Below are 27,468 nucleotides of genomic sequence, written 5' to 3' on the forward strand. Positions count from 1 at the left end.
GAGGTTATTACTACCCTTAAAATAAATAATTTAAAATCAATATTTAAAATACTATTGAGTGCTTACTATGTGCCAGACATTGTGTTAATAGCTATAGGCACATATCATATTTAATACTATGATGTCCCTATCAGATAGGTACAATTATTATGCATTTTACAGAGATTTTGAGAGATTAAATAATTTGTCTGAAGCACAGAAATCTAAAAGTTCTGTCAGACTTCAAGTTCCTGACTCAATCTACCTGATCGCCTTTATCTTGTACCCCATATCTCTAGAACCCATCCTCTTCCAGTCTCATTGGCCTCCTTCTGTTCCTAGAAATGAGCCAAGCTCTTTTTCACCTCAACATCTTCGCACTTGCTCTTTCCTCTGTCTAGAAGGTTTTTCTTCACTTTGTTGCTTGGCTGGCTCCTTTGTCAGATGCCCTTCTAAATAGGTTCTCCTTACCTTACTCTATAACATCACCATGTTTTATCTCCATTACAGTATTACACTCTGAAATTATTTTTTAATCTCCCCACCAGATCATATTAGTACCTCACTCACTGAATAAGTGAATAAAATAGCCTACTCCCGTTCCTGAAGGTCCTTGATAACACTATGTTATACCGATAGGCTGTGTTATCCCGATAGTTCACTGGAACTATTTAGAGAGACTGCGCATTGCCTACTTCACTGCCATGTCAGTTTATCACAAAGTCAGCCGTGGTTTCTCGGGACAGCGGTGATTTAACAATATCGAGACCTCTCTGGGGACGACAAGGACAACAGCCCTCTGCTCTACCAAGTATGACCTGCAGGGGACGGTGTAGGTGGAGGCCTCCTTCGGTCCACTACGGCGCCCTAGATGAAAGGAGACACAGAGGGGGAAGAGTGGAGTGCAGAGGCGGAGCCAACCGGAAGGGGCGGGGCCCTCCACGAATCCGCGCCCCTTGGGAGGCTTTCCTCCCTCGCTCCGCCCCTTCCCCCGCCCGGGCGGCCATGGCCATTCCCGGCATCCCCTATGAGCGACGGCTTCTCATCATGGCGGACCCTAGAGATAAGGCGCTTCAGGACTACCGCAAGAAGCTACTGGAGCACAAGGAGATCGACGGCCGTCTCAAGGAGTGTGAGTGCACCTTTCTTTCCACAGAGTCCTATGCCTGGACATGCTTCTGTCTCTAACAAAGCAGAGGCCCTTGGGCGAGCCCGGCAGCCGAGCCCCAGGGATAGGGAGGCCTCGGTCCAGGGACAAGGCGCTTTGTCATCCGGCCCTGAGCTTGGGAAACACCACCTCTTCGGGCGTAGAAATGGCCCAGTCTGGTCCAGGTGACAGAGAACATCCCCAGATCGGAGATGGAAGTGGAAGAGGACTGGAGGAGGAGTGAGGAAGAAGTGGGCCAGGGATGTTTGCCAGACTGGGGTGCAAAGAGGGCGGCATAGTGAGTCCCGGGACCCAGAGAGGAGAGGAGACTTGGGTCAAGGAAGCTCAAGCAAGAGATGAGACTCGAGGTGCTGGCTTGTTATTGCGGTGGAGAGCCAGAGCGGAGCTTGAGAGAGGAGTCCATCGGTGGATCATAATAACCTTCGTCGTCTTTCCTCCTATTTTGAGTTGTACTCCACCAGGCATACAAGTTTCTCTCACCTCCTGAACTAAAAGGGCGCTTACATTTTTTCGTAGTGCACCTTCACTGAACAACCTGAGTGGTTTGATTTAATGGAGAAAGAACCACCTAATTCTGTAGATCACTGCTCTTGTTGACCTTATTTAGGGTGGAAAGCCATAGAGTAATAATACATGCGGGTAGCTGAAGAGGTGAGGAAGGGTCTCTTTTTTATCATTCGGATTTGTAGTCTCAAAGAGTGTCAATATCTGTTATTAATGTGCTTGAACAAGTATTGCCAATCAAGAAAATAAAAATTAGGTGCTTTTCCTGTAACATTTCACTTTTAAGCATGTCCCCTACAAGCGGATTATTTCTTCTTTGTGGTTTCATACAGTGGATATAAAATATATGTAAAGTAAAAGAGACCGAAATAAACTTAAGTAAAGTGATGCTTAGTGACTTAAACTCACTAAGATTATTGTTTAATTAAAAATGTTCAAATTATATTATTTCAGTAAGGGAACAATTAAAAGAACTTACCAAGCAGTATGAAAAATCTGAAAATGATCTGAAGGCCTTACAAAGTGTTGGGCAGGTAGGTAATGGAGTTTGGGGTATAGGGAGTGTTGGCAATTTGGTTTTTAGTTATTGGCAAAAAATAATGCCTTTTTTTTTTTTTTCATTTCCCAGATTGTGGGTGAAGTACTTAAGCAACTAACTGAGGAAAAATGTAAGTGGATGGACTGTTAACTAGTAAAGGAAAAAAAGAGTGGATTCCCCTTCCTCCCACCATGAACTTTTGAAATGCTTATTAGTTTAATGATAATAATGAAGGTAGATGATATTCTTGGATAGACTGAGTTTTCTTTCACTTACTATCTTCTTGGAGGACAGAAATAAACCATCAATGTGGATATATATATATTTATTTTTCACTTTCTATGTTTCAATTTGTTCTTTCATTTTCTTCCTCTAGTCATTGTTAAAGCTACAAATGGACCAAGATATGTTGTGGGTTGTCGTCGACAGGTAACACTCTATCTCTGTACAATGCTTTATAATTGGTAAAAGTGCTTTCATATATGTTATTTCATTCTTGAGGTAAGCAGGTCAAGCATTATACTCATAACTCCTAAAGGTGATTTGTTCAGGTATAACACAAAACTTGAACTCAAACCATGGGCATTGACCTGGTATTCTCTATTTTCTGTACTTTTATCACATTGCTTTAGTAAGCTCTACATATTTAGAAATCTAAGATTTTAGAACTGGAAAATATCTCAGATCATTTTATTTTATTGTCTTTTTTGAAGAGACTTAGACCTTATCAATTACTTATGTTTTATATTTAAACATTCAGAAATGTTACTCAAAGACTTTTCTGTACCTGAGTTGATTTTGTATGAGTTCATTTAGATGAGGATAGGCAAATTGAAATAACTGTAGATTTCATTTTGCTGTCATAAAAAATGTCAACAAATGGCTTTAAGTAATTTTAGGAGGCTCAAAGTCAGTTCATGTACTAGCCTATTCTTCGGGAAGTATCCTTAGAACTTTCTTATAGATTCATTGGAAGAACTTTTTCTGAGTGTTTGTCATATCATGGGTTCATGTTTGAAAACATTGATATAACATGGCCGTGGAGTGGAATTTAACCCAGGGACTAAATCTTATCCTAGTATTTTGCCTAGCATATAAGTGGGAAGACATTTTCTAAATCAAAATATTAAATGTCTAGCCTGACAAAGGAGTTCTGTGTCCTTTACAGGGCCTTCTGGATTCCAAAAGTTGGTATTTCTAAGGTACTTCATAATTGTATGAGAGCAAGAGAGTATTTGAAAAATGGAAAAGATAAGAAAAGCTAGGGTATATATTTTCTATACATGAAAATGTTGAAATAGCTTTACATTGATTTTTGTGTAGCTCTTTTCAAGTACTTCACATATTAGCAATTTTTTAAAGTTTAATCCATTATATTAAAGCTAGTATTTTTGCTTATCTCCACTTCATTTTCATTGGCACTAAATCCTAAATTTACAAAATCCTGTGAAAACTAGTAATTTGTATGATTCTGAAATTGTATTGGCAAGTAGTTTTTTAAACTCTCAAAAATAACTTAATTTTAGAAAAGTAACATCTTGAATATGAGGTGAATCTATTGGTTAGATTCTTACTCTATCCAAGTAAGTTACCCTGCCTAAATTTGCCAGTAAGTTGTTCAGTATGATTCAGTCTAATATATAATGTATTTAGCATAATATATGACACGTAGCAAAAAGCATGACTGATGATTGCTGGGTTTTTTTTTAGTTTTGGTTTTAGTATTTTATATTTTATTTTTTTAGGATTTTATTTATTTATTTGACAAAGAGAGAGATCACAAGTAGGTACAGAGGCAGGCAAAGAGAGAGGGGGAAGCAGGCTGTCTGCTGAGCAGAGAGCCCAATGCGTGGCTCGATCCCAAGACCCTGAGATGATGACCTGAGCTGAAGGCAGAGGCTTAACCCACTGAGCCACTCAGGCACCCCCTTTTTAGCATTTTAATAAAAACCTCTAAGGGGATACAGAATGAGTGCATTTCTCCCTTATTTCCTGTAGTCAAGTAACATGTTCTTCCCCAAAGTTACAGTTTTTAAAGTATATCTAAAGGGCATATTACCAAAGTAACACTGTACACCTTAAACTTAACATGATGTTAAGTGCCAAATTTATTTAATAAAAAATAAATAAAAAGACTTTAAAAGAAAAATAAATAAAAGGCATACCTTTAAAATGCTTCCCTTTCCTTCCCCCAAAATGTTCACTTAGAGATTTCTGTATAAATACTTTGGTACTAATTGCCAGTCATTATATTATAGTGCCTAAATCAAAATAATGAGCAAAACTGTATCAAATAGTGAGCCTTTGAAAGTAAAATACTAATACTCATTTCTTTCTTTAAAAATAAGGCCTTTTCCACCACAAACTTTATATATTGGTGATTTTACATTTCATACTGAGTTGCATAGTGGGCATTCTTTTGAGGGAAATGACTTTGAATTAATTACCTTTATAAGCCTTTCTGTTGGCATGTGTTTATAATCTGATATTAGTGTTCTCTCTGAAGAATGAAAATGATTATTTGGCTTCTAAATATTATGCTCTTGTTAAAGTATTTCCCCTTTTAAGTGTTATATAAACTTTGTTTTGTAAAATTAGCTTGACAAAAGTAAGCTGAAGCCAGGAACAAGAGTTGCTTTGGATATGACTACACTAACAATCATGAGGTAGGTTTATTAGTCTATTTATTTTACTTTTATTTTCATAGAGGGAAGATTTTAGCCAAAATACATGCTTCTTGGGGGTTTGGGGGATGGGGTAACTGAGTGATGGGTATTAAGGAGGACATGTGTGGCCATGAGCACTGGGTGGTATATGCAGCGAATGATTTGTTGAACACTTCATCAAAAACTAATGATGTACTGTATGCTGGCTAATTAAACATAATAATTAAAAAAAACACAAAATATATGCTGCTTTTTTAAAGGATTTTATTTATTTGAGAGAGAGAATGGGGGGGATGGTGAGGGCCCAGGGAGAGGGAGAAGCAGACTCCCTGCTGAGCAGGGAGGCCGAAGTAGGGCTTGATCTCAGGACTCAGATGTGACCTGAGCCAAAGGCAGGTGCTTAACTGACTGAGGCACTCAGGTGCCCCCCACCAAATATATGCTTCTTGAAATCAATGAGTATCTTGCCACTTTTTCCCTTTTACTAATTTCTAATTAATGTAAATACATTTTTATGAGATCATCTGAAGATGCTTACATAAGCAAGTCGTTTATACTCTGTCTATAGGCTGAGAGAAAATACATCTTATAAAAGAAAAATACATATCTTGTCATTATAGATATTTGCCAAGAGAGGTGGATCCATTGGTCTACAACATGTCTCATGAGGACCCTGGGAATGTTTCTTATTCTGAAATTGGAGGACTATCAGAACAGATTCGGGAATTAAGAGAGGTTGGTAGTATATGCTTTGTGCTCTGATCTTAATAATAAATAGTACTGGTTTTAAGATACCCAAAGGGAAAAAGAGAATGAAAGATTACTTTGTCCAAATAGTAATTACTAAATATTATACATTTAATGTTCTCATTGAGAGATAAATAGCACTGAATTTCTAGCTATGAAAATTATAGGTGTTGTTAATTTGGAGATAACTTGGTGTTGGAAAAACCCTGCTCTTTTTGTGACAAAAAGGAAAAGAAAAAGCTAATAATTGATAAAAATCTAATGCCCATGCCATTTGTGATTTTGGTTATAGGTTACTGGAGTCAGAGCTCTTTTGGGTCATGCGTAATATAGTTTTTCCCATAACCTTTTAATGTTAGCTTCCCGTCCTTAAAGTAAGTCACCTGTACCTTAACATTTTTTTTAAGATTTAAAAAAAATTTTTTTAAGTAATTTCCACATCCAGTGTGGAACTCAAATTCACAACCCCAAGACTAAGAGTCGCATGCTGCATGGACTAAGCCAGCCAGGTGCCCCTGAACCTTAAATATTTTATTTGATAAATAAAATAATATTTGCTGCCAATTAAGAAAAATACTGGCTTAAACATTTTAAACTCTTAGGTGAAGAATCAAATGAGAATTTCTTTGCTTTCCTTGGTTCATAACACAGATGGCTTTTTTTAACAATTTTTTGTTTTTTAGGGTTTTTTTTTTTTTAATTTTTTTGAACGAGAGAGAGAGCGCACAAGCAGAGGGGAGAGGCAGAGAGAGAGAGGGAGAAGCAGACTCCCCACTGAGGAGGGAACCTTATCCCAGGCTCGATCCCAGGAGCTGGAGATTATAACCTGAGCCAGAGGCAGACAGTTAACCATCTGAGCCACCCAGATGTCCCAACCATTCTCTTTAAAGCAGATTTAAAGCATTTTCTTATTGGTTTCATCCTAATAGAGGATGGAAATATTTAGGAATGGATGAGAACAGTTATTATGGCTTATATCATCTGATTTAAGCACCAAGCCAGTAATTTTCAGACATTAGCATATTAAGTTTTCCAGAACTCTTATTAAAGATATAGATTCCTAGGCCCTCTGCATGATTTTGATGCAGTAGATTTGGGGTCAGGACATAGAAGTTAGCATTTAAACAAGCATTCTAGGTGATTATGGAACCAAATTGTGTTTTGTTTTGGTTTTTTTAAGATTTTATTTATTTATTTGACAGACAGAGACCACAAGTAGGCAGAGAGGCAGGTGGAGAGAGAGGGGGAAGCAGGCTGTCTGCTAAGCAGAGAGCCTGATGCGGGGCTCAATCCCAGGACCCCGAGATCATGACCCAAGCCGAAGGCAGAGGCCCAACCCACTGAGCCACTCAGGCACCCCCAAATAGTTTTTGACAGTAGTTAAGGAAGCACTAGCATCATTACAAGTAAAAGTCTATTCTTCTTTTTTTTTTTTTTTTAAAGATTTTATTTATTTATTTGACAGAGGTCACAAGTAGGAAGAGAGTCAGGCAGAAAGAGAGGAGGAAAGAGGAGGAAGCAGGCTCCTGGCTGAGCAGGGAGCCCAATGCGGGACTCGATCCTAGCACCTGGGATCATGACCTGAGTCGAAGGCAGAGGCTTAACCCACTGAGCCACCCAGGCGCCCCGTAAAAGTCTATTCTTACTTTGTAGTTAATGAAAGGGCAGCAGAAGAAGAACGAGTGCTTCATGAAGCTGTGAGATCTTGTCTACAGTGATTTGCTGTATCAGCCATAGCAGAAAGTCTCTGTCTCTCTTACTTTACACACACACACTCCCAAACCCACAAAACATGCACATGTAATACTCTTTCTATCTGCAGACACTAAGAATATTGATTTCTTATACTTTTTGTTTATTTTAATCACACCTTATACTTTTTGTTTATTTTATTTTAATGACAGAACTGTTCAATAGAAGCTCATTTCTCAAAGTTACTGATACTAAAAAGAGTTAAATTTGGGTAGTCAAACCTTCAATTTTTCTATTCTCCAGCTTTCTTTGCTTGAATCAATCTTAGTAGGAGATTGAGAGCAGAATATATGGTTCTTTTTTTTTTTTTTTAAGTTTATTTTTCTTTCATAATCTACTGTGGGCTTGAACTCACAACTCCAAGATTGAGAGTCACCTGCTGTACCAACTGAGCCAGCCAGGTGCCCTGAAATATGATTCTTTTAAGGCTGCTCCAACAAAATGACAGTATGAAAATTTTATATGCCTTTTCTCCTAATGGCAGTTCTAACTTACTCACTTCCCCCATTTTATAATTATTTTGTGTTGTCCCAAATGCAAAATAATATAGACCATTTTTGTTTTTGCTTTTTTGCTTTTTTGTTTGTAGTGTGGTTTTTCATTGAGGCATAATTTACATTCAGTAAAATGCACAGATAATAAATGTACAATTCACATATGTCTTGACAAATTATATGCTTATGTAACCATCACTTCATTCAAGTGTATAGTTAGTTAAAATAGCTACAGACTTTTAAATTAGTTTTTACCTAATTAAAAAAAATCTTAAATCTACCTGAAGAATAACCTCTAATATAAATGGCTTTATATTATATGTATTATATATATAGCATGGAATTCTAGATCTATTATGAATTATAACATGTATATCTAACTATGCTGATACTACACTTAACGTATTTTAAAGTTTATCAAAATCTTAACCGACATTTTAAACAGTCAACTTCTTTTCTAGGTGATAGAATTGCCTCTTACAAACCCAGAATTATTCCAGCGTGTAGGAATAATACCTCCAAAAGGCTGTTTGTTATATGGACCACCAGGTTAGTGTTGAATTATGTCTGACATACTAATAAATGAATGAAGGAATGTTTTGAAAAAGTAAGGTGAAAATTTAATGTGGGCTATTCCAGCCTCCACTCTCTTCAGAGTAAGAAAGGAATACATGATGTCTGTCTGCTATTCTCTCAGGTATGCTTAGTCCTCTTTGCTTCATAGGATGTGCATCTTAACATGCTGTATGATTCTGGTGCATTGGTCCTGTGTGGTTCACAGACCTCTGGCTCTGGCTGTTCCTGAGACACTTTCAGGGAGTCTGCAAGGTCAGACCTTACTTTGATAATACTTAGGATGTTAGTTACCATTTTCACTCTGTTGACTTCTGATGGTGCAAAAGCAGTATGGGTAAAACTGCTCATGCTATAGCACGAGTCTGTTACGTCAGTGGCATGAAATGGTACAAGTAGTCATCGTGTTATTGACTGTTCATACTTGCAGTATTTTAAAAAAAAATTTGAGTTTCACTTTTAGATGTTCTTGTTGAAGCTGTAAAAATTATTTTTATTAAGTCCTGATTTTTGAATAACGTTTTATATTCTATGTGATGAGATGGAAAATACATGTAAAATACTTCTCTTTCATCCTGAATAGGATAGTTATCTCTAAGAGAAGCACTTGTACCTTGAGTTGTCAGCTGAAATTAGCTGCTTTTCATAGGATATTATTTTTACTTGAAAACATAATTTATAGACATTCTGTCATTGTCAGACCGGTTTTTGATTATTCAGATTGATTAGTCTTACCCGGCAAACATTTTTTCAAAAATGAATGTAGTTAGCCTATTATGTTAAAAACAACTGACACCATCTGTAGTCAGTGATACAATTTGAGCTTTCAAGTGAAAATTAGGTTTTCAAAACTTATATCTGACAGCTTTTAAAAATTGTTTTGGAGAGAAAGTGCGCATGTGTAGTGAGTGGGAGGAAGGGCAGAAGGGAGGGAGAAAGAGAATCTTAAGCAGGCTTTACACTCAGCAGGGAACCTGACACTGGGCTCCAGCTCACAACCCTTAGATCATGACCTGAGCTGAAATCAAGAGTTGGACCTTAACCAACTGAGCAAGGCACCCCCATCTGAGAACTTTCTGATGTTAATACTTTAAAGATGAGATTGGTAATATTAATAAATGTGGCTTTTAAATATTATATAATGAAAAATGCCAACATTTGGAAGATGAACCAGTAGTTTTCCAAATAACCAATAGTTGATGTTATAATATCATGCATAGGTAAAAGATGCATTCATGACACAGGAGAGACCAGTGGATTATAATGTAACAGACTTCTGTAGTGTCTGTAAATTGGGTTTGATATATTTTTGAAGGTACGTATTCAGCATGTTTAGAATTACAAGGGATATTTTGAATAAAATTTAAAATTTTAATACTGAAAGTTGAAATGCTTTAGAATTTTAAATGGGAAAAAAAAGAATTTTAAGTGGAAAGTCTCTCTAGGATTTAGCTTTCATTTTATAAAATTTACTGGCTGGAGGATAACATAAAAGGCTTTTGAAAATTTGTTTTGCTTTCCATCTAATTAGGACTTCTTTTGTCATTTTAGGCACAGGAAAAACACTCTTGGCACGAGCTGTTGCTAGCCAGCTGGATTGCAATTTCTTAAAGGTAAAGGGAAGATTCTTTTTGTAGCTGTTGAAATTAAATTTTATTTGAACTGTCTTATATTTACCTTAATGTTTTTCCTTTAATCAGGTTGTATCTAGTTCTATTGTAGACAAGTACATTGGTGAAAGTGCTCGTTTGATCAGAGAAATGTTTAATTATGCCAGGGATCATCAACCATGCATTATTTTTATGGATGAAATAGATGCCATTGGTAAGAATAACACCTTTTAAAGTTTATTTTGAACTTTTTTTGAAAGTGTTAAGAAATTTCTTAAAAATCTAAAGGAACCCCCCCTTCATCTCTAACTGCAAATTGTGTGAAATAGAAAAATGAATTGAAGGTTACTTTAAAAAAAATTCTTAAGAAAGTTTAACCAGTTTTAATTTGACTGACAAAATAAGAAATGGCATATCAAAATCAACTCTAACTTCATCAGTATAATTCTTACTATTTAATTTTTATTTTAATGTTTTTAACTCCAGGTACTGTTATTCTGTAATCTTAAATGATGGTTGTAGAGGAAAAGAGTAACGCATTTGAGTTTCCATATCATTATTTTAGGTGGTCGTCGGTTTTCTGAGGGTACTTCAGCTGATAGAGAGATTCAGAGAACTTTGATGGAGGTAATATTTGGTAAAGAGGGTTTAAAAAGAAGCCACTGTGTATTAAATGAAAACACTGAATATTTGAAGGTCAAAATGTGGACACTGGTTTACATGAAGAACACACTTAAGGGTGCTGTGTGGCTCAGTTGGGTGAGCGTCCAACTCTTGATTTCAGCTCAAGTCATGATTTCAGGATTATGGGATCAAGGCATAAGTTGGGCTCTGTGCTCAGCGGGGAGTCTGCTTGAGATTCTTTCCCTCTGCCCTTCCCCATGCTCACATGCTTTCTCTCAAATAAATGAATAAGTCTTTAAAAAAAAAACACACTTAAGTATAAAATTTGAAAATATTGTCAGGAATAAACACATTTCTGTACCACAATCTCTAGTAAGAAAATGTCTGTTGGAAAGTAATAGGAGTAGTTATAAAATTCTATATGATATATAGGTATACTACTCCATGTATTTTGAGCACACCAGCCATTCAGATATTTAAATTGTATATTCTTCTGATCACATTCTGTGAACATGGTTTTGCACTTGTTTCATTAAAACATTTTATAAGTGGGGCGCCTGGGTGGCTCAGTGGTTAAGCCTCTGCCTTCAGCTCAGGTCATGATCCCAGGGTCCTGGGATCGAGTCCTGCATCGGGCTCTCTGCTCAGCAGGGAAGCCTGCTCCCCCCTCTCTCCCTACCTGCCTCTCTGCCTACTTGTGATCTCTGTCTGTCAAATAAATAAATAAATAAAATCTTAAAAAAAATAAACATTTTATAAGTTACCAACATACTAAAACTAGTGACAGTAAGTGATTTATAATTATGAATGAAGCTGCTCTAAAAATCGCTAACACTTTTCCTGCGAATAAGAAGAAACTAAATTAGTTCTGATAATTGAAGAAGATGGATGTTGAATATTAGAATGTACATAAAGCATTTCCCCACTCCAAATTCTATGAAAGTGATGGCAAGATCCCAAACATACTTTTCATCTTCTACAAAGCCAGGTAGCGTAAGTAATAGTGTCAAATTCCATCTCAGTAGGGGTAGTTGAAAAGGACTTTTCATAAAATATAATGATCTGCTGAGAGTATATACAGCATTTTCAAATTCTATACTCTTGGAAACCTTAAATTGAGGTATTTTGAAACAACGGATGCTAGTTTTGTTGTTGTTGTTTTTAAAGATTTTATTGTTTGTCAGAGAAAGAGAGGGAAAGAGTACAAGCAGGGGGGAGCAGCAGGCAGAGAAGCAGGCTCCCCACTGAGCAAGGAGTCCAGTGCGGGACTTGATCCCAGGACCCTGGGATCATGACCTTAGTCAAAGGCCCATGCTTAACCGGCTGAGTCACCCAGGCAGCCCACACTGATGATAGTTTTATACACATAACTGATACGTTGTTAGCTCTCAGATATTTTGGAAAAGAGACATATTGCTAAGCTAGGTATGTTTTAAAGAGTTTGTTGAATGCAATTAGGTTTTTAAATATTCAAGAAAACTTTAGTAATTGAAGGAAATATGCTTAGTGTTTCAGTATTTCTTTGTGTAGTGGAATTTGAAAAGATATGTAATAGATTTATTATCAGATTTGTGGAAATGTCATTGTATCTGGTTTTCTGAACGTAAATTTTATGTTTGGCATACCATAGTACTGTATATATTAGATTTTATTAGTAATGTTTTTAAAAGTAGCTATGAAAAAAAATTTGAACATTGGAAATCAGATCCAAATAGTTTAATTTTATAACACTTGACTAGATGGAAACCTTCCAATTTATTAAAACTTTTTGATATCTATAACAAGGTACATAGTTCAGTAATGTATCTTGGACTTCCAAGGTTGAAAAACCTCTACCTTTATATTAGAGAAGGAAGAGATAGTCCATCAAATGGTCATTCTGGAGATGGCATGCTCTCTGTAGACAGTATATTTTTATAGTATTAGAAATATAGAAGTTGTATACTCTCTATTTTTTAATGGGATGTTTTGTAAAAATCTGTCAATGATTTTTATTTATAAATATATTAGTTACTGAATCAAATGGATGGATTTGATACTCTACATAGAGTTAAAATGATCATGGCTACAAACAGACCAGATACACTGGATCCTGCTTTGCTTCGTCCTGGAAGATTAGACAGAAAAATACGTGAGTTGAAGTTCTTCACCTGCTGTGTATTTTCTTAGTCTGTGTCCACTTCTCTTTCCCTGTCTCTTCCTTACCCCCTACTTTGTTTAAAATCAAAAAACCTGGGCGCCTGGGTGGCTCAGTGGGTTAAAGCCTCTGCCTTTGGCTCAGGTCATGATCCCAGGGTCCTGGGATGGAGTCCCGCATCGGGCTCTCTGCTCAGCAAGGAGCCTGCCTCCTCCTCTCTCTCTGCCTGCCTCTCTACTTGTGATCTCTGTCTGTCAAATAAATAAATAAAATCTTTAAAAACAAAACAAAACCAAAACCTGGCTGCAAAAGAATTTCTTAAAATTTTTTATTTTCAGATATTGACTTACCAAATGAACAAGCAAGATTAGACATATTGAAAATCCATGCAGGTCCCATTACAAAGCATGGTGAAATAGGTAAGGAAATAACCATTTTATGTATATTTACATTTCATAAATGAAGCAGAATGCTAATAGATATCACTGATAGTCTACCAAATCTGGTTTCAAATTCAGCAAACATGGAGATCTTAAATTAGCTTATATTTATTGAGTATCTTTTGTACGTAAGGAATTGTTTCAAGTGCTGGGGATATAGCAATGAACAAAACAGACAAATGCCTGCCTTACAGAACTTACATTCTTGTCAGAAAAGACAGACAAGGTCAGTAAAATGTTTAGTATATTAGATGGTGATATGTGCTATGGAAAAAAATAAAGCAAGAAAAGAGAAATAGATAATGCCAGGAGCCAGAATGAATGGATACATTTTTAAATGGAGGTGAGGTACGGGGAGCAGAAGGAAGACTTACCAAGAAGATAATTTTTAAGCAGTGACCTGAAAAGGTGAAGGAACTAGGTGTAGATAATTTGGGGGACAATGATACAGAGGGAATAGCAAGAGAAAGACTTTGAAGTAGGTGTATGGCTGGAACATTCCAGGAGTAGCAAAGATGCCAAGGTGTGTATGGCAGAGTAAATGGGACAGTGGTAGCAAGAGAAATCATTGAAGTGATGGGAATCAGATTGTATATAGCCATATTGAGGTCATTATGTAGGAACTTCTGCTTTTATTTTTTTATTTTTGTCATAGAAGGATTGTGAGCAGAGCAATGATAAAGTCTTGCCTTTTGTTATTTTTAACTTTGTAGTGTCGAAAATTTTAAATGCATACAGATTGAGATAAGAGTATAACAAACTTCTAACCCTAGGTTACTCATCCCCTACCCAGCTTTAATAATTATTAACTCTTGGCCAATCTTGTTTCAAATGTAATCTCTTTCACCTCTTATCTTCCTTCTGGATTTCTAAAAAGCAAATCCCAGGCATTGTATTTTTTCATCTATAAATATTTTGAAACTGATGTTAAATAAGATCATTCTGGTTGCATCTAGGGGGCGAGGATAGAAACGAGGATTAGTTAGGATATTTTAATAATCCAGACATAAGATGGTGGTGTGGTGCAAGGCAGTACTAGAGTCTTAAAATAATGAGATTCTGGACATATTTTGAAAATAGAGGTGACAGGGCTTGCTAATGAATCAGATGTGGGGTTTGAGCTAAAGCGAAGAACCACGGAAGACTTAGATTTTTGAGTCATGGTTGTCATCGATTACAGTGGGGGAAGACTGGAAAGATTTGGTTTTAAACAGAATAAGGAGTTTGATTTTGAATATATTAAAGCTAAGATGTCAATTCAATACCAAGTAAAGATGTTGATTAGTTAATCTATATGCATCAATAATTTATTTGGGGGGGTCTATGCTGGTGATGTAATTATGGATAATAATAGCATAAAAAATTTTTTTAAAGTCTTAAGATTAGGGTTGCCTGGATGGCTCAGCTGGTTACCCAGCTCCCTTCAGCTCAGGTCTTGATTCCATGGTCCTGGGATGGAGTCCCGCATCAGGCTCCCTGCTCATTGGGGAGCCTGCTTCTCCTTTCTCCGCTCTCTGTTCTTCCTGCTTGTGTGCATGCTCTCTCTGTCAAATAAATAAAATCGTTAAAAAAAAAATAAAATCTTGAGATTAGATGAGATTTCCGAGAAAGTAAATATGGATAGAGAAGAGGTTCAGCAAGTGAGCTGGGATAATTCCAATATTAAGAAGTTGAGATGAACAATCAGAGACTGAGAAGGTATAGTCACACAGTGGGGAATTAAACCAGGAGCTGGTGATGTCCTAGAAGGTAAATGAAGGAATTATTACAAAGAGGGGGTAATTCCCTGTTAGATGCTGACAGTGGGTCAGATAAAAAGACTTATGAGAATGGACCTTTGAATTTGCTGTGTGGAGATTATTGGTAGCCTTATCAAAGCATTTTCTTCATAGCAGTAAGAGTAAGAGCCTACCTCAGATGGGTTTCAAGGAGATTGTAGGGAGAGGCTTTGAGTTCAAACATTTTTTTCAAGGAGTTTGCAGCAAAGGGAGAAGAGAAAAAAACTAGCTATAGTGGAAATGGAGATAAAGATTTGGAGGAGCTTTCTTTAAGGTGGAAGAATTTATAACTTTTTTTAATGCTAATGTGAGTGATCTAGAAGAGAGAGAGAAATTGGTGATGCACTTTCCTTGAAGAAAGGTTGGCCTTGTATATGAGCATGGACTTTGCATTTATGAGAATAGGAGGAAAGGCAGAATAAATAGTTGCTAATGATGACAGTATCTCATATATGGCAAAAACTTGTAGAATTTTTCTTCTGAATACGTTTATTTTCTCAGTGAAGTAGGAAGCAAGTTCAGAGTGAAGATGGGGAATTATTGTTAGACATTTGAGGACAGGGGAGAAATGATAAAATCGTTATCTCCAGAAGTGAGAGAGTCAGTCTAGGATAGAGGTCAGCAAACGATTGCTGTAGGCCAAATTCTATCTGCTTTCTGTTTTTGTAAGTAATGTTTTATTTTAACAGCCATTGCAAGGTGTTTATATATTGTCTGTGACTGGTTTCCCACTACAAGAGCAGAAAGTAATAGTTTTGACAGAGACCAAATGGCCTGCCTAAAATATTTACTGTTCAGCCCATTAGAGAAAATTTGCTGACTCCTTGACTATGGGTCATTATACTGTTCTAGTATAATTGCCAGGCAGCTTTACAAACCCTTAGAGGCTAATGGTCCAAAAATGATTAAAATTGTTGGTTATTGCCTCTCACTAATTTCCTCATTGCTTATATGAAAATAGTTTTGAGCTGGAAAGACTAGGTTAAGCTAGGGATGCCAATTTGTAGATTTTTTCCAATACTGAGTTCTTGCTAGATACCAAATACTTTGCTAACCTTGGGAATCCCTGCTGTCAGGATGCTTACATGAACTTGAATGAAAATTAATGAATGAGTATCTGTCTAATTTCAAATACAGATTGACATACTGCAGATGGCTTGACAAAGGTGTCTCATCAGAATTACACTGTAGTAGCCCATGCTGTCTCTTATTTCTCTCCTTATTCTATATCAAGTCCATAACTGCTATTCCAAACCAATAGCTCTTTATTTCAGTTCTGTCATGTGGATAAAAAAGTCATATAACCATTACTGTTAACATAGATCTGGTACCTCACCACTTGGAGCTTGCATAGGAACCAGAAAAGCTAGCCATTTAAAATAGTTGTTTGCATAAACAATGAATCTTGAAACACTAACAACAACAACAAAAAAATTAAATTAAGAAAAATAATTGTTGGGGTGCCTGGGTGGCACAGTAGGTAAAAGCCTCTGCCTTCAGCTCAGGTTATGATCCTGGGGTCCTGGGATCGAGCCCCACATCCGGCTCTCTGCTCAGCAGGGAGACTACTTCTCTTCCTCTCTCTCTACCTGCCTCTCTGCCTACTTGTGATCTCTGTCTGTCAAATAAATAAAATCTTTAAAAAAAAGAAAAAAAATAATTGTTTAAAATATATGATTAAAATATGAAAAATATTTCTGATCAGTTTTGGTGTATTTTAGATTAATGCATTAAATTTCATTTTGGTTAATAGCTGGTTCTGAATATTCTAGGTTTATTCAAATCAAAGATTTGGTTACAGTTTTTATGAGTCATGGCTTCACAGATAACTCAAGTTCACATATCCATAACTGTTTCAATACATAGAAACAGGTTAAGATGCTTTCAGGTATTGATGGTATTTCTTGGTTTTAAAGTTTCAGAAGTTAAGTATTTCTGTTTAGTACTGGCTTAACAAAAGCATGGTTTTGGTTGTTAATATTATGGAGAACTTGCTAAATATTATGGAGGAATGTTAACAGATAGATACCCAGCTGATCAAATTCAGAGCAAGCTCTGCAGTTAAGTTTTCCATATGGGCATAAATCAAGAAAAGATCTATTTATTTATATATTTATTTGATTTATTTCTAATTTTTAGTATTTTTTCCTAAACAGATTATGAAGCAATTGTGAAGCTTTCAGATGGCTTTAATGGCGCAGACCTGAGAAATGTTTGTACTGAAGCAGGTATGAGTTCAAAGTGCAGTGATTTTGATTTGTTTAATTTGCTAAAAATGTGTTTGGGTTTATTCAGTAGCAGAGCCTGGGCTTTGCAAGGGTATGGGTGTTTGGATTTCTGAGAATTGATTCCAAGAAGCAGGAGAGAACAGGCAAGTGAGTTGGAAAGAAGCAAAGCTATAATAAGGGTGCACTACTGAGGTAGATGCTGTAGACGGGGGGATTTGATTTGGTGAGACCTCAGAGAAACTGAATGCCTTCCAGGATTACTTGGCTGAAGTATGGAGACTGGAGCATTTATTTACCAGCTCTCATCCCCCATGAGAATTTGCCCTTGGGGATGTTAACTCCTTTATACTTACGGATGCCTTAGAGCAGAATGTGGAAAGACCTGCAGGTGATAGCATGCTGGCCCCCTGAAGTAAGTCTGGGACTGTACAGAACACTCTGCCACACCTCTGGCTGAAATCAGACTGGGCCAGCACCAGAAGTAATCTGCAAAATGGATAACATGTTTTCTCATACTAGTCCGTTAATAATCTTTGCAAGATTGATTTATGAATTTTCTGATCATGTAACTTGTATAAAATATAATTTTTTTTTTAAAGATTTTATTTACTTATTTGAAAAAGAGGGAGAGAGAGAACAGGCAGGGGAAGGGCAGAGGAAGAGGCGGGCTGAGAAAGGAGACTGACCTGGGGTTTGATCCCAAGACCCTGCGATCATGACCTGAGCCGAAGACAGACATTTAACCTACTGAGCCATCCAGGCACCTCAGATGTTACTGTTTTTTAATATATTTTCTCTGTGGATTGTGTGATTCTATTTTTATTTTATTTCTGGTACCAGGTGGCTTTAAAACCATAGATTCCTTTAGTCTTTGACTTCCATACAGAATCTTAGAATTAAAAAAATTAGGGGTGCCTGTGTGGCTCATTTGGTTAAGTGACTGACTCTTGAGCTTAGCTCAGGTCCTGATCTCAAGGTTGTGAATTTATTATTGTAATAATTAAAAAATAATTTTTGCAGTAGTTTTTATAGTTACTGACTGTCATACATTGTGGGTGAATAGTTTTTAAGTATACAGATGAGATTTCCTCTTGTTTTTATATACCTATAGCCTTATTTTAACATTTCTTATAAATTAGTGTTTATTTTATTTTTTTCAGTGTTCCAAGATTCATTGTTTATGCACCACATGCAGTGCTCCATGTAATATGCGCCCTCCTTAATACGCACCACCAGGTTCACCCATCCTCCCACCCTCTTCCCCTCTAATAGATTAGTGTTTAAAGGTGTTGCTCAGACAGGCTTCTCTGTAAGAGTATCTTCCTGGGTATACTGTGACTGAGTATCTGGATCAAAAATCTGCAGGTCTAGGAACTCCCTCCATACACATCAGAGTAAATCAGAATCACAAAGACTAGTCTAGGGGCACCTGGGTGGCTCGGCGGGTTCAAGCCTCTGCCTTCAGCTCAGATCATGATCCCACAGTCCTGGGATCGAGCCCCACATAGGGCTCTCTGCTCAGCAAGGAGCCTGCTTCCTCCTCTCTCTCTGCCTGCCTCTCCTGCCTTACTTGTGATCTCTGTCAAATAAATAAATAAAATCTTTGAACAAAGACTAGTATACAGAAAAAGTTGTGTGGTAAACTTGCATGTGGCTTTAACTACTTGGAATAACTTAGGACATTCTCTTTCCAAAATCTATACTGGACCAAATTATTATTAGAGTACTGTTTTGGTAAATTGGAATCCAAACCGAAGCAATGTCATAATCCTAAAGGTTGATATCATCAGATTATGATACTTGCTTTTTTCACTTTTTCAGTTTTATTTATTTATTTTTATTATTTTTTAAAGATTTCATTCATTTGAGAGAGAGAGCAAGAGGGAGAGAGAGCACAAGGAAGGGGAGGAAGCAAAGGCAGATGGAGAAAGAGAAGCCCACTCCCTACTGAGCTGGGAGTCCAACATGGGGCTTGATTCCCAGGATCTGAAGATGTGACCTGAGCCGAAGGCAGATGCTTAACCATCTGAACCAGACGCCCCTTTTTTCAGTTTTATTGAGAAGTAATTAACATATATGACCTCATAAGTCTGTGTACAGCATGATGCTTTGATTTACATATAATGTGTAATGATTACCACAAGAGCTCAGCTAACATTTATCTTCTCATAGAGATAGAATTAGAAAAAAGGAAAAATAGTTCCTCTTTATAATAAGAACTCTTAAGATTTACGGTTTTTCCTATATATCATATAGCAATATTAGCAGTAGTCATGTTGTACATTATATCCCTGGTACTTATTTATAACTAGAAGTTTATATCTCACATATTTTTTAAAAAGTTATTTTTATGGGGTGCCTGGCTGGCTCAGTAGGTAGAGCATGGCAACTTTTTGTCTCTAAATTGAGTTCAAGTCCCATGTTGCGTGTTGAGCTTACACTTAACCCCCCCAAATATATATATAATAATATATATAATAAACATATTATATATAAATAAAAGAATGTGGTATTTCTAGTAAAGAGCTGTAACTTCTGTGTGGATTATCATTTTAGCTTTCTAAATTGCCTGGGACGTTCATATTTGTAGACACTGAAATTCTTTGTTTTTCTTTTTATTAGACTTTATTAGACTTCAAGCTTTTTTTGCTGACATATCTTTCTATAATTGAAAATAAACTTGATTCAGTTATAGTTGTCTTTTCCATTCAAATCCTAACATTATTGTCCTTTTTGGATTAGAATGTATCTCAGATTCAATCATTCATTAAACAATGATTTAGAAATAGTCTATGCACAGAGTTTGGAAAAATAACTTTCCTACTTTAGTTGTGGCCTTCAAAATAGGTTTTGTAACTTTACTATTAAAAGACTAGAAATTTCTATTTACCTGATTTCTGAGTACAACATAGAGTGACTATTTCAAAGATGAATACAACATAGAGTGACTATTTCAAAATTTCTGTTTCTTAATAGAAATTTTTTTTTTTTAAAGATTTTATTTATTTATTTGACAGACAGAGATCACAAGTAGGCAGAGAGGCAGGCAGAGAGAGAGGATGGGAAGCAGGCTCCCTGCTGAGCAGAGAGCCCGATGTGGAGCTCGATCCCAGGACCTGGGATCATGACCTGATCCGAAGGCAGAGGCTTAACCCCACCACATTCTTAATAGAAATTTTAAGAGGAAAGATAGAAAGTAACCTTTGAAATTTTCTATTCCACTGATGGTAAGTGAAAGTCAATATAAGCAGATCTTCAACGAAAATATTAGTAGGATTCATTTAATTAGCAGATAATGAAAACTTACTAGCTTTAGCTTATCATGAAATTAGGATTGTCACAAAATCTTGAGCCCATATCCATGATATACCTAATGTTTTAGAATACACACACACACAACTTCAGTCCTTTGTCAAGTAGTATTTGCCAAGTAAATTGTCAATAGCTTGAGTTTTCCAAGTTTGTGATACTTGAATATCAAAGTCATAGAAAAATACCAGTTTGTACATTAGTCATATAAGAATATCAGTTTGTAGATAAATAAGGTAAATTTTAATATGTGAATAGTGGCATTGGTTTTTGATACAAAGCCCAGTGTTGACTTTCTTTAATTCCTATAATTCCTATTCTCTAAGCTTTTGACTTTTAATAAGGAAAGACCATCAAAATTACTGGAGGTGTTTTGTGTTTTTCCAAACCATACTTGTGTTCCCTCCTTCTAGGTAGTTGTTGTCTGTTAAGAAGCTATGGCTTAAAAATGTGTTTTGTTGATAGTTTTACTTTTGCTTTTTCAGAATGTCATTGGATACAGGGACTGTGTGGGCTAGATTTTTAATATCCAGATAGTTGTCTCGTTGATGTCTAGCTTTTGGTTTGGAAAATAATGCTTGCTGTAGTTAAGGAAATTAATTGAACAATGATGGTTGTTTTTAACAAATTAGAGCTACTGGCTCAGAAGTTGTAAATTTAGGCTTCTTCACATTTACTTTGTGGAATTACTTAGTTTTCATAAAAACACTTCTATTTTTGGATATATAATTGAACAAATAGCATTATGTTAATTTCAGGTGTACAGCATTATTTGATACTTGTTTTTATTGTGAAATGACCACTATAATAAATCTAGTTAACATCCATCACCACATGTAGTTAAGAAGATAATTTTTTCTGGTACCGAGAACTTTTAAGATCAACTTCCAGCAATTTTCAAATATATAGTACAGGTTTTTTTTTTTTATGATTTTATTTACTTATTTGTCAGAGAGAGAGGGCACAAGCAGGGGGAGCAGCAAGCAGATGGAGAAGCAGGCTTCTTGCTCAAATCCCAGGATCAAATGTAGACTGGATCCCCAGGACCTTAGGATCATGACCTGAGCTGAAGGCAGATGCTTAACTAATGAGCCACCCAGGCATCCCTACAATACAATATTATTAAATCTAGTCATCATGCTGTATATTGCATCTCTAGGACTTATTTTATAATTGGAAGTTTGTGCCTTTTGATTGCCTTCACCCATTTTGCCCACCCTCCTTAGTTTTCTTTTGAAATCATTCACATATTTTATATAGCAGTCATGTTGTTTTATTCTCCACAGGTATGTTTGCAATTCGTGCTGATCATGATTTTGTAGTACAGGAAGACTTCATGAAAGCAGTCAGAAAAGTGGCTGATTCTAAGAAGCTAGAGTCTAAATTGGACTACAAACCTGTGTAATTTACTGGAAGGTTTTTGATGACTGCATGACATACTGGCTTAATGTAAAAATAAAGTTAAGGAAAATAATGTATGTATTGGCAATGATCTAATTAAAAACACATGAATAAAAGTAAGTATGAATAACATTGTAAAAATTAGTAATTCAGTAATTCTACTTTTAAGATTGGTACAGAAGAAATTTGTATGTTTGTTAATGTTGCATTTATTGCAGCAAAAGTTACAAGACTATGTTAAAGCTTTTCGTATTTGCTGTGTGAGCATTTTGTAAAACATTGAAAGTAGTTTGAAATAGTACGAGAGCATTTCTTATGACTTATTTTATATCATTTGTTTTCCTCATCCTGAAAAGTTGAATAAAATCTGTTTGATTCAGTTCTCCTACACAAATTTTTATCTTTTTTAAAAGTACATTTATTATAGTTCTTTAGGTTCTTTAGTAAGTAAACTCCGTAATAACTAAAATGAATTTTATTTAGATGATAGGTTTTGAATTTTAAAACTACACCCACATTCAGTGTTCCTAAGAACATGTTGTTATACAAAGCATAGACATGTGTGTTTATATCAATAATGGAAGGTTTTGTTTACTTTTTACTTACTATGATTAGGCTGTGTAATAGTTAATTGGAAAAGTACATGCACATCCATAACCTTTTTTTAGATTATGATTAAAAGTAATTGCTAACAAATATGACTTGGTTTTCTTGATTTATGTGAGATGATTGTTCCCTTTTTAGAATGTTAAGGTCTGGACCCTCTTCCAAAAAGAAGTCACACAAAAATACACACAATTTTGCATATACTAAAATTAAAGGAGATTTATTATTTCCCAAGTTCACCCATTGACTTGGTATCTATGGATACCAAGCTAAGAGTGTCTGATGTAGGGGATGTTGATGTCAGAAATGTTCAAAGCAAAAGTTCTGTTACCTACACACAATTCTTTCTGTATCATGTGGAATTAAAGCCTTAACAGATTAAAATAGGAAATCATCATTGGGCATCAACTGAGATCTTATTAAAGGTGCTGTTTAAAAAAAACCAATTTGACCTCAGTTTAATAAACACTAAAGAATTTGTATTAATATGACATTGATAATTACACATTCTTCAAATTAAAAACTTGACTAGCAGAGTATTGTGTCTTATTATAACTTTAAAAGAGAACAGTTTACATAGTGTAGAGAAAATGGAGCACTCAAGCTAACCATCTAATACTCAAATTATCGAACAGTTCTTTTTCTATATATATTGCAGTGTGTTTCATAAAAATGACTATAAAAATAGGATGTTTGTCAAGTGGGTCTTGGTCAAATATCCATGTGATTCTTTTAACTTTATTCATTGTAATTAACAATTTAGTTAATAACTTTCCCACCTTTCAACTTCGGTGTTTTGTTTTGTTTTTAAAGGATCGGTTTGGTGTAAAATTTTCAAAGTGTGGATTCTTCTGCTTCTACGTTTGGTTTTACTCATCTGTTTAAAAAAGGATAACAGTATCTCCCTCAGCCCAGAGAAAGTATCCTGTAACCCCCCCCATTTACAATATAGTATTAACAAACTCAATTCGTTTTTAAAAGATACTGAGAGCCATGTAGTTTATTTATATATAATTATATATAATACTAACATTTCAACATAAACTTAAAGGGAGAGACCTTCCTTCAGTATGATGTATATTTTACTGAGTGAACTATCAGTTTCTTTTTCTTAGGATTTTCTACTCTCCATTGTGTCTTGAGATTTTCTAGTCATGTTCCCAAGTATTCTTAAAAGTCCAGCGTTTCAGTTTACTAAAAGGTGATGGGTGTTTCATTTTCTGCGTAGCATAACAGTTTTAAGATGACCTTTTCATTTATTACTCTTTTTTGGTTATAACCTCACCACAGATTGCGTAGGATTCTGAGGGCAGAAACTACAGTTTTCCTTTTGGATGCCAGTTTCTGGTGGCTAGATGTTTTGCCCGTTCGTGTACTACAGAAGGGATTTACGTCCTTTCTGGAAAGGGCAGAGCTGGTCTGATTTGTCCCACTGCCTTTCCCAGGACCTTCAGTCGTTCCCTCCTTTCTGCCGCAGCCCCACCTCCTCCACACAGGGTGAGCTTCGGCCGTGACTCTTCCGAGGCCCCGCCCCCCCGCGTCTGCGCTCTGGCGGAGGGGCGGGGCGGTGGCGCGCTGACACCTGGCGGCCGCGGGGGGCGGGCCGAAGGCAAGCGTGGGCTGGGATTGGCTGGGGCAGGGCAGGGAGGGGTGACGGTTGTAGGGCTCTTGCTTGTGCCCGAGCCTGTGCGGCCTGAGGGGCGCGGAGACTCAGGGGGAGGGAGACGGCAGCAGCATGGCGGCCGGGTATGAGCCGCCCAACCCTCCTCTTCCCCGCTGTCGCCGCCGTCGCCGCCGGAATCGCTGGGACCGTTTAGTCTGCGTGTGTTAGTTTTAAGCCCGCTGCCCGCCCGTCAGTCCTCTGGTCCACCCGCCCTTCTTCCTTTTTCTGCCACTGGCAGCCCGAGGGTCGGGCGGGCCAGATAACTCCCACTCCCACCCCACCCACAAGCCCCGGGCCGGGACCATGGAGGACGTGAAGCTGGAGTTCCCCTCGCTCCCGCAGTGTAAAGAAGACGCTGAGGTGAGTTTGTCCGGTGACTGCCACGCACAGGCCTCCCCGTGTGGCTCCTCGGCCGCGGGGCGACCCCAGGCCCCAACCGTCGAAGTCTCCGGTTCCCCCGGAGCCCTGTTGCTTCCTGAGACCGTCCTGGGACCTCGGGGAGGAGCCTCCCGCCCAGGGGCGGTGTGCTTTGACCCTCACTCAATGCGTACCTTTTCCTCTCCTGAGACCCTGGCGGAGGGGCAGCTGGGTCTGGTCTACTTAATTAAATGGGAAGGGCAAAAGCAGTCTTTTCTCCCCGAGACTCGGCGTCCAGGACTTACTTTGAGGGAGGTTCCCCTTTTTATTGCCAAGGCAATACGAGGGTAATGTTTTAAATCTCAGTTTGAAGGATTTTTTTGGTGTCATCGATTCACTTGTGGTACACATGTCCCCATATGTGAAATGGATCTGGGGCTTGAACTTTCGAAGTGTGCCTTCAAAAAGTTTAACAAAGTAGTTGTTTTGTTTGTTTGTTTGTTTGAGGCGAAGCCTTGACCTGCAGAATAAAATGTCATAAAGCTAGTATATTTGAATCTAAAAACTTCAGCTACGAAACTTTCCCTTTGGAGGGCAGTTGATACTGAGAATGAATTTCTTTGAACCTGTTCCCCTCATATCTAATTCGGGATTCTTTGTACTACTCCACCTTATTTTTTCCTTGCCTAAAGTTTGTATTGAGTCGTCCCCCCAACACTGCTACTTTAAAATAAAATGGTGTTACACTCTACTAAATTAGAGTTTTCTGAAGACTAAATTAGTAACGAGACAAGGATACTCAGTTATGCTCTAGTAGGATCCAGAAAGAGTAAAATTTTCTAGTTCTAAATATCTTAATAATTGGAAAATAAGGCTTTATTTTTAAGAAACCATTCGGTTATACCAAATATTCTTTTGAATATCTTTTGGGGGTCTTATTTTTTTATTTGGAGGGATCCTTTACTTGTAGTCTTTCACAATTTCTTATGTTAAGGTTGGACTCTTAAATAGGAAAAATAATTGAATTTAGATTATTTTAAAAATAAATTTATACTTTTTTCTTTGTTTAATATGGAATAATGTGAATGAGGAATATGCTTTTTGTCCTTAAATGATTCAGTGATTTCAGTCTGGAAGCGACCTTAAAAAGTAGTGTAGAGCATTCTCTCTTTAGAGGTGAAGAAATTGTAGCTCAGGAGAAGTGATATGCCAAGGTAACAGTAGTGTAAGACATAGTTGAGGGCCTTGATCTCTTGATTTCTAGTTTAAAATGTTTATAGACTTGGATTTAAGCTTTTATTGTGTATATGTCTTATTCCTTTAAAATTGTTATAAAATAATTTTATAAATATTTTATATAGTGTTCCTCTGCAAGGACAGAAGTAATGCTTAAAGCCTAGAGATAATGAAGCATATATTATTTACTGAAAGCAACTTCATTCCTTTTTTCATAGCATTGGGTGTTAGTTTTCTTTTGGTTCCAAGTGACAAAAACCAACTCAGAATAGCTTAAGCAAAAGAGAAAGAAGTAATTAAATCCAGAAAGGTAGTGGTGCAGTTGGTCTCGGAGACTTGACTAGACTGTATCATAATGCATCAGAACTGCCTCTGCCTCTTGTTAATGCTTGTCTCTTATTTTCTCTCAGGGTTTCTGCTTTTACTCTGGTTTCTCCACAGATACAGAGATTGACTGTCAGCTTCTTCAAGGTCACACCCTTACAGAGCTTACACATTGAGGAATAATATCTCTTTGAGCTTCAATATTTAAAATCTGGAGGATTGGCTTAACCTAGGTCATGTGCCATCCTTTGGATCAATCCGTATAGCCATAAAGGGGGGAATACAATGAGGAGCCCAGTCTAGGCCATATACTTACTTCTGTGGCCAGGGGTGTGAAGTTCATCATTGGTAGCCCTCCCAACAAAACCATAGAGCATTTCCACAGAGGATGGAGGGTGCTTTCTAGGCAGACAGAACTATAAAAAACCATTAAATAGGTCATATAGTTACTCATGATAAACTAATAAAACAGAACCTTAATTTTCTAATATCCCATGAGATAGGTAAAGTGTCAAATGGTCTTACGTAGTTATGGTGACTAGCCGGTAATAGTGTTATTCCATCTAGGAAGCATTTCATGGAAACCTAAATTACAATCCAAATCTTGTTTTAGCAAAAATAGAATTCAAGTAGAGAAATTTTAATGCATGCTCTTATGATATGATCAGTCTGTGACAGCTTGATGAATCTGTCACCTCTATAAGAGTATTACTTCTGCATTTCTTGAAATACTAGTCGGGACATTCTTTTAGGATAGTCCCCGCAAAAATTTAGCTGTGTTCAGATCAGTTTGCAAAAAGATTGTCACTCCTTTGTTTAAAACTTTGCTGTGATTTCCCATTGTTTTAAGGATGAAGTTCAAAGCCTTAACATTATCTGCAGGGTGGTGTGTGGTCTGGCTTCTGTGTGCCTTTCTGACCTTATTATGAGCTACTACTCTTCCTCTTCTCTGTTTTCCTTAACCACGTTCATCTTCTCTCAGTTCCTGGAATGTTTTGGTTTCCTCCACTCTCCCACCTCCAACCAGAACCTTTGTGTTTGCCATTTACCCCCCTGTGGCTGCCAGCACTACGCTTGCCTTCCCCTAATTAACTATTTGCTCTTGGGTTAGATCTAACTTTAGGTATCATTTCTTGAGAAAGGAGTTCCCTGATTTTGCTAACTCCTCCTGTTCCCTCTCCCACTCTCACTCCACAGAATAGTTTAATCCTCCAGGTTTATAAGTCTCTGCAGCACTTGGTACTTTATACCTAACTTGTAATAGACATCATACTGATGGTTTTGGTCAATGTCTCTTTTCCATGGTAGACTGAAATTTTCATAAGTGAGTTTAT

General features: G+C 36.9%; 2 protein-coding genes across 4 annotated transcripts in view; both read left to right on the forward strand.

The window, feature by feature from the left end:
• The first annotated feature begins 954 nt into the window (after positions 1-954).
• Positions 955-22,342, forward strand: PSMC6 (proteasome 26S subunit, ATPase 6). 2 transcript variants are annotated; one of them, XM_059182108.1, is made up of 14 exons: positions 955-1,111; positions 2,105-2,184; positions 2,280-2,319; positions 2,566-2,618; positions 4,788-4,855; positions 5,476-5,590; positions 8,310-8,397; positions 9,973-10,034; positions 10,122-10,245; positions 10,597-10,658; positions 12,666-12,786; positions 13,131-13,211; positions 17,167-17,238; positions 21,834-22,342. In XM_059182108.1, the coding sequence occupies exons 1-14, from the start codon at positions 985-987 to the stop codon at positions 21,950-21,952; spliced, it is 1,212 nt and encodes a 403-aa protein (XP_059038091.1). In that variant the 5' UTR covers positions 955-984; the 3' UTR covers positions 21,953-22,342. The 2 variants fall into 2 exon arrangements, with proteins under 2 accessions (XP_059038091.1, XP_059038092.1); XM_059182109.1 differs by lacking the exon at positions 2,105-2,184 and having other exon boundaries at positions 962-1,111.
• A 1,803-nt stretch (positions 22,343-24,145) lies between these two features.
• The window catches only part of STYX (serine/threonine/tyrosine interacting protein), a 41,239-nt gene continuing 37,916 nt past the window's right edge, over positions 24,146-27,468 (forward strand). Inside the window, exon 1 of one of the 2 annotated variants that reach the window (XM_059182111.1) lies at positions 24,146-24,577. In XM_059182111.1, the coding sequence (XP_059038094.1) occupies positions 24,521-24,577 (57 nt within the window). In that variant the 5' untranslated portion in view covers positions 24,146-24,520. The remainder of the gene's footprint in view (positions 24,578-27,468) is intronic. The other variant, XM_059182110.1, reaches the window with a different exon arrangement.

Source organism: Mustela lutreola, chromosome 7, assembly GCF_030435805.1.
Source record: "Mustela lutreola isolate mMusLut2 chromosome 7, mMusLut2.pri, whole genome shotgun sequence".
In the NCBI taxonomy this organism is placed as follows: Eukaryota; Metazoa; Chordata; class Mammalia; order Carnivora; family Mustelidae; genus Mustela; species Mustela lutreola.

Bases quoted from the DNA above. Each gene is read 5' to 3' on its own strand.
- PSMC6 (XM_059182108.1), top strand. From the start codon at position 985: ATGGCCATTCCCGGCATCCCCTATGAGCGACGGCTTCTCATCATGGCG. The intron at 2,185-2,279 runs GTAGGTAATGGA...TTCATTTCCCAG, and splicing joins CCTTACAAAGTGTTGGGCAG to ATTGTGGGTGAAGTACTTAA. The intron at 10,246-10,596 runs GTAAGAATAACA...TCATTATTTTAG, and splicing joins GGATGAAATAGATGCCATTG to GTGGTCGTCGGTTTTCTGAG.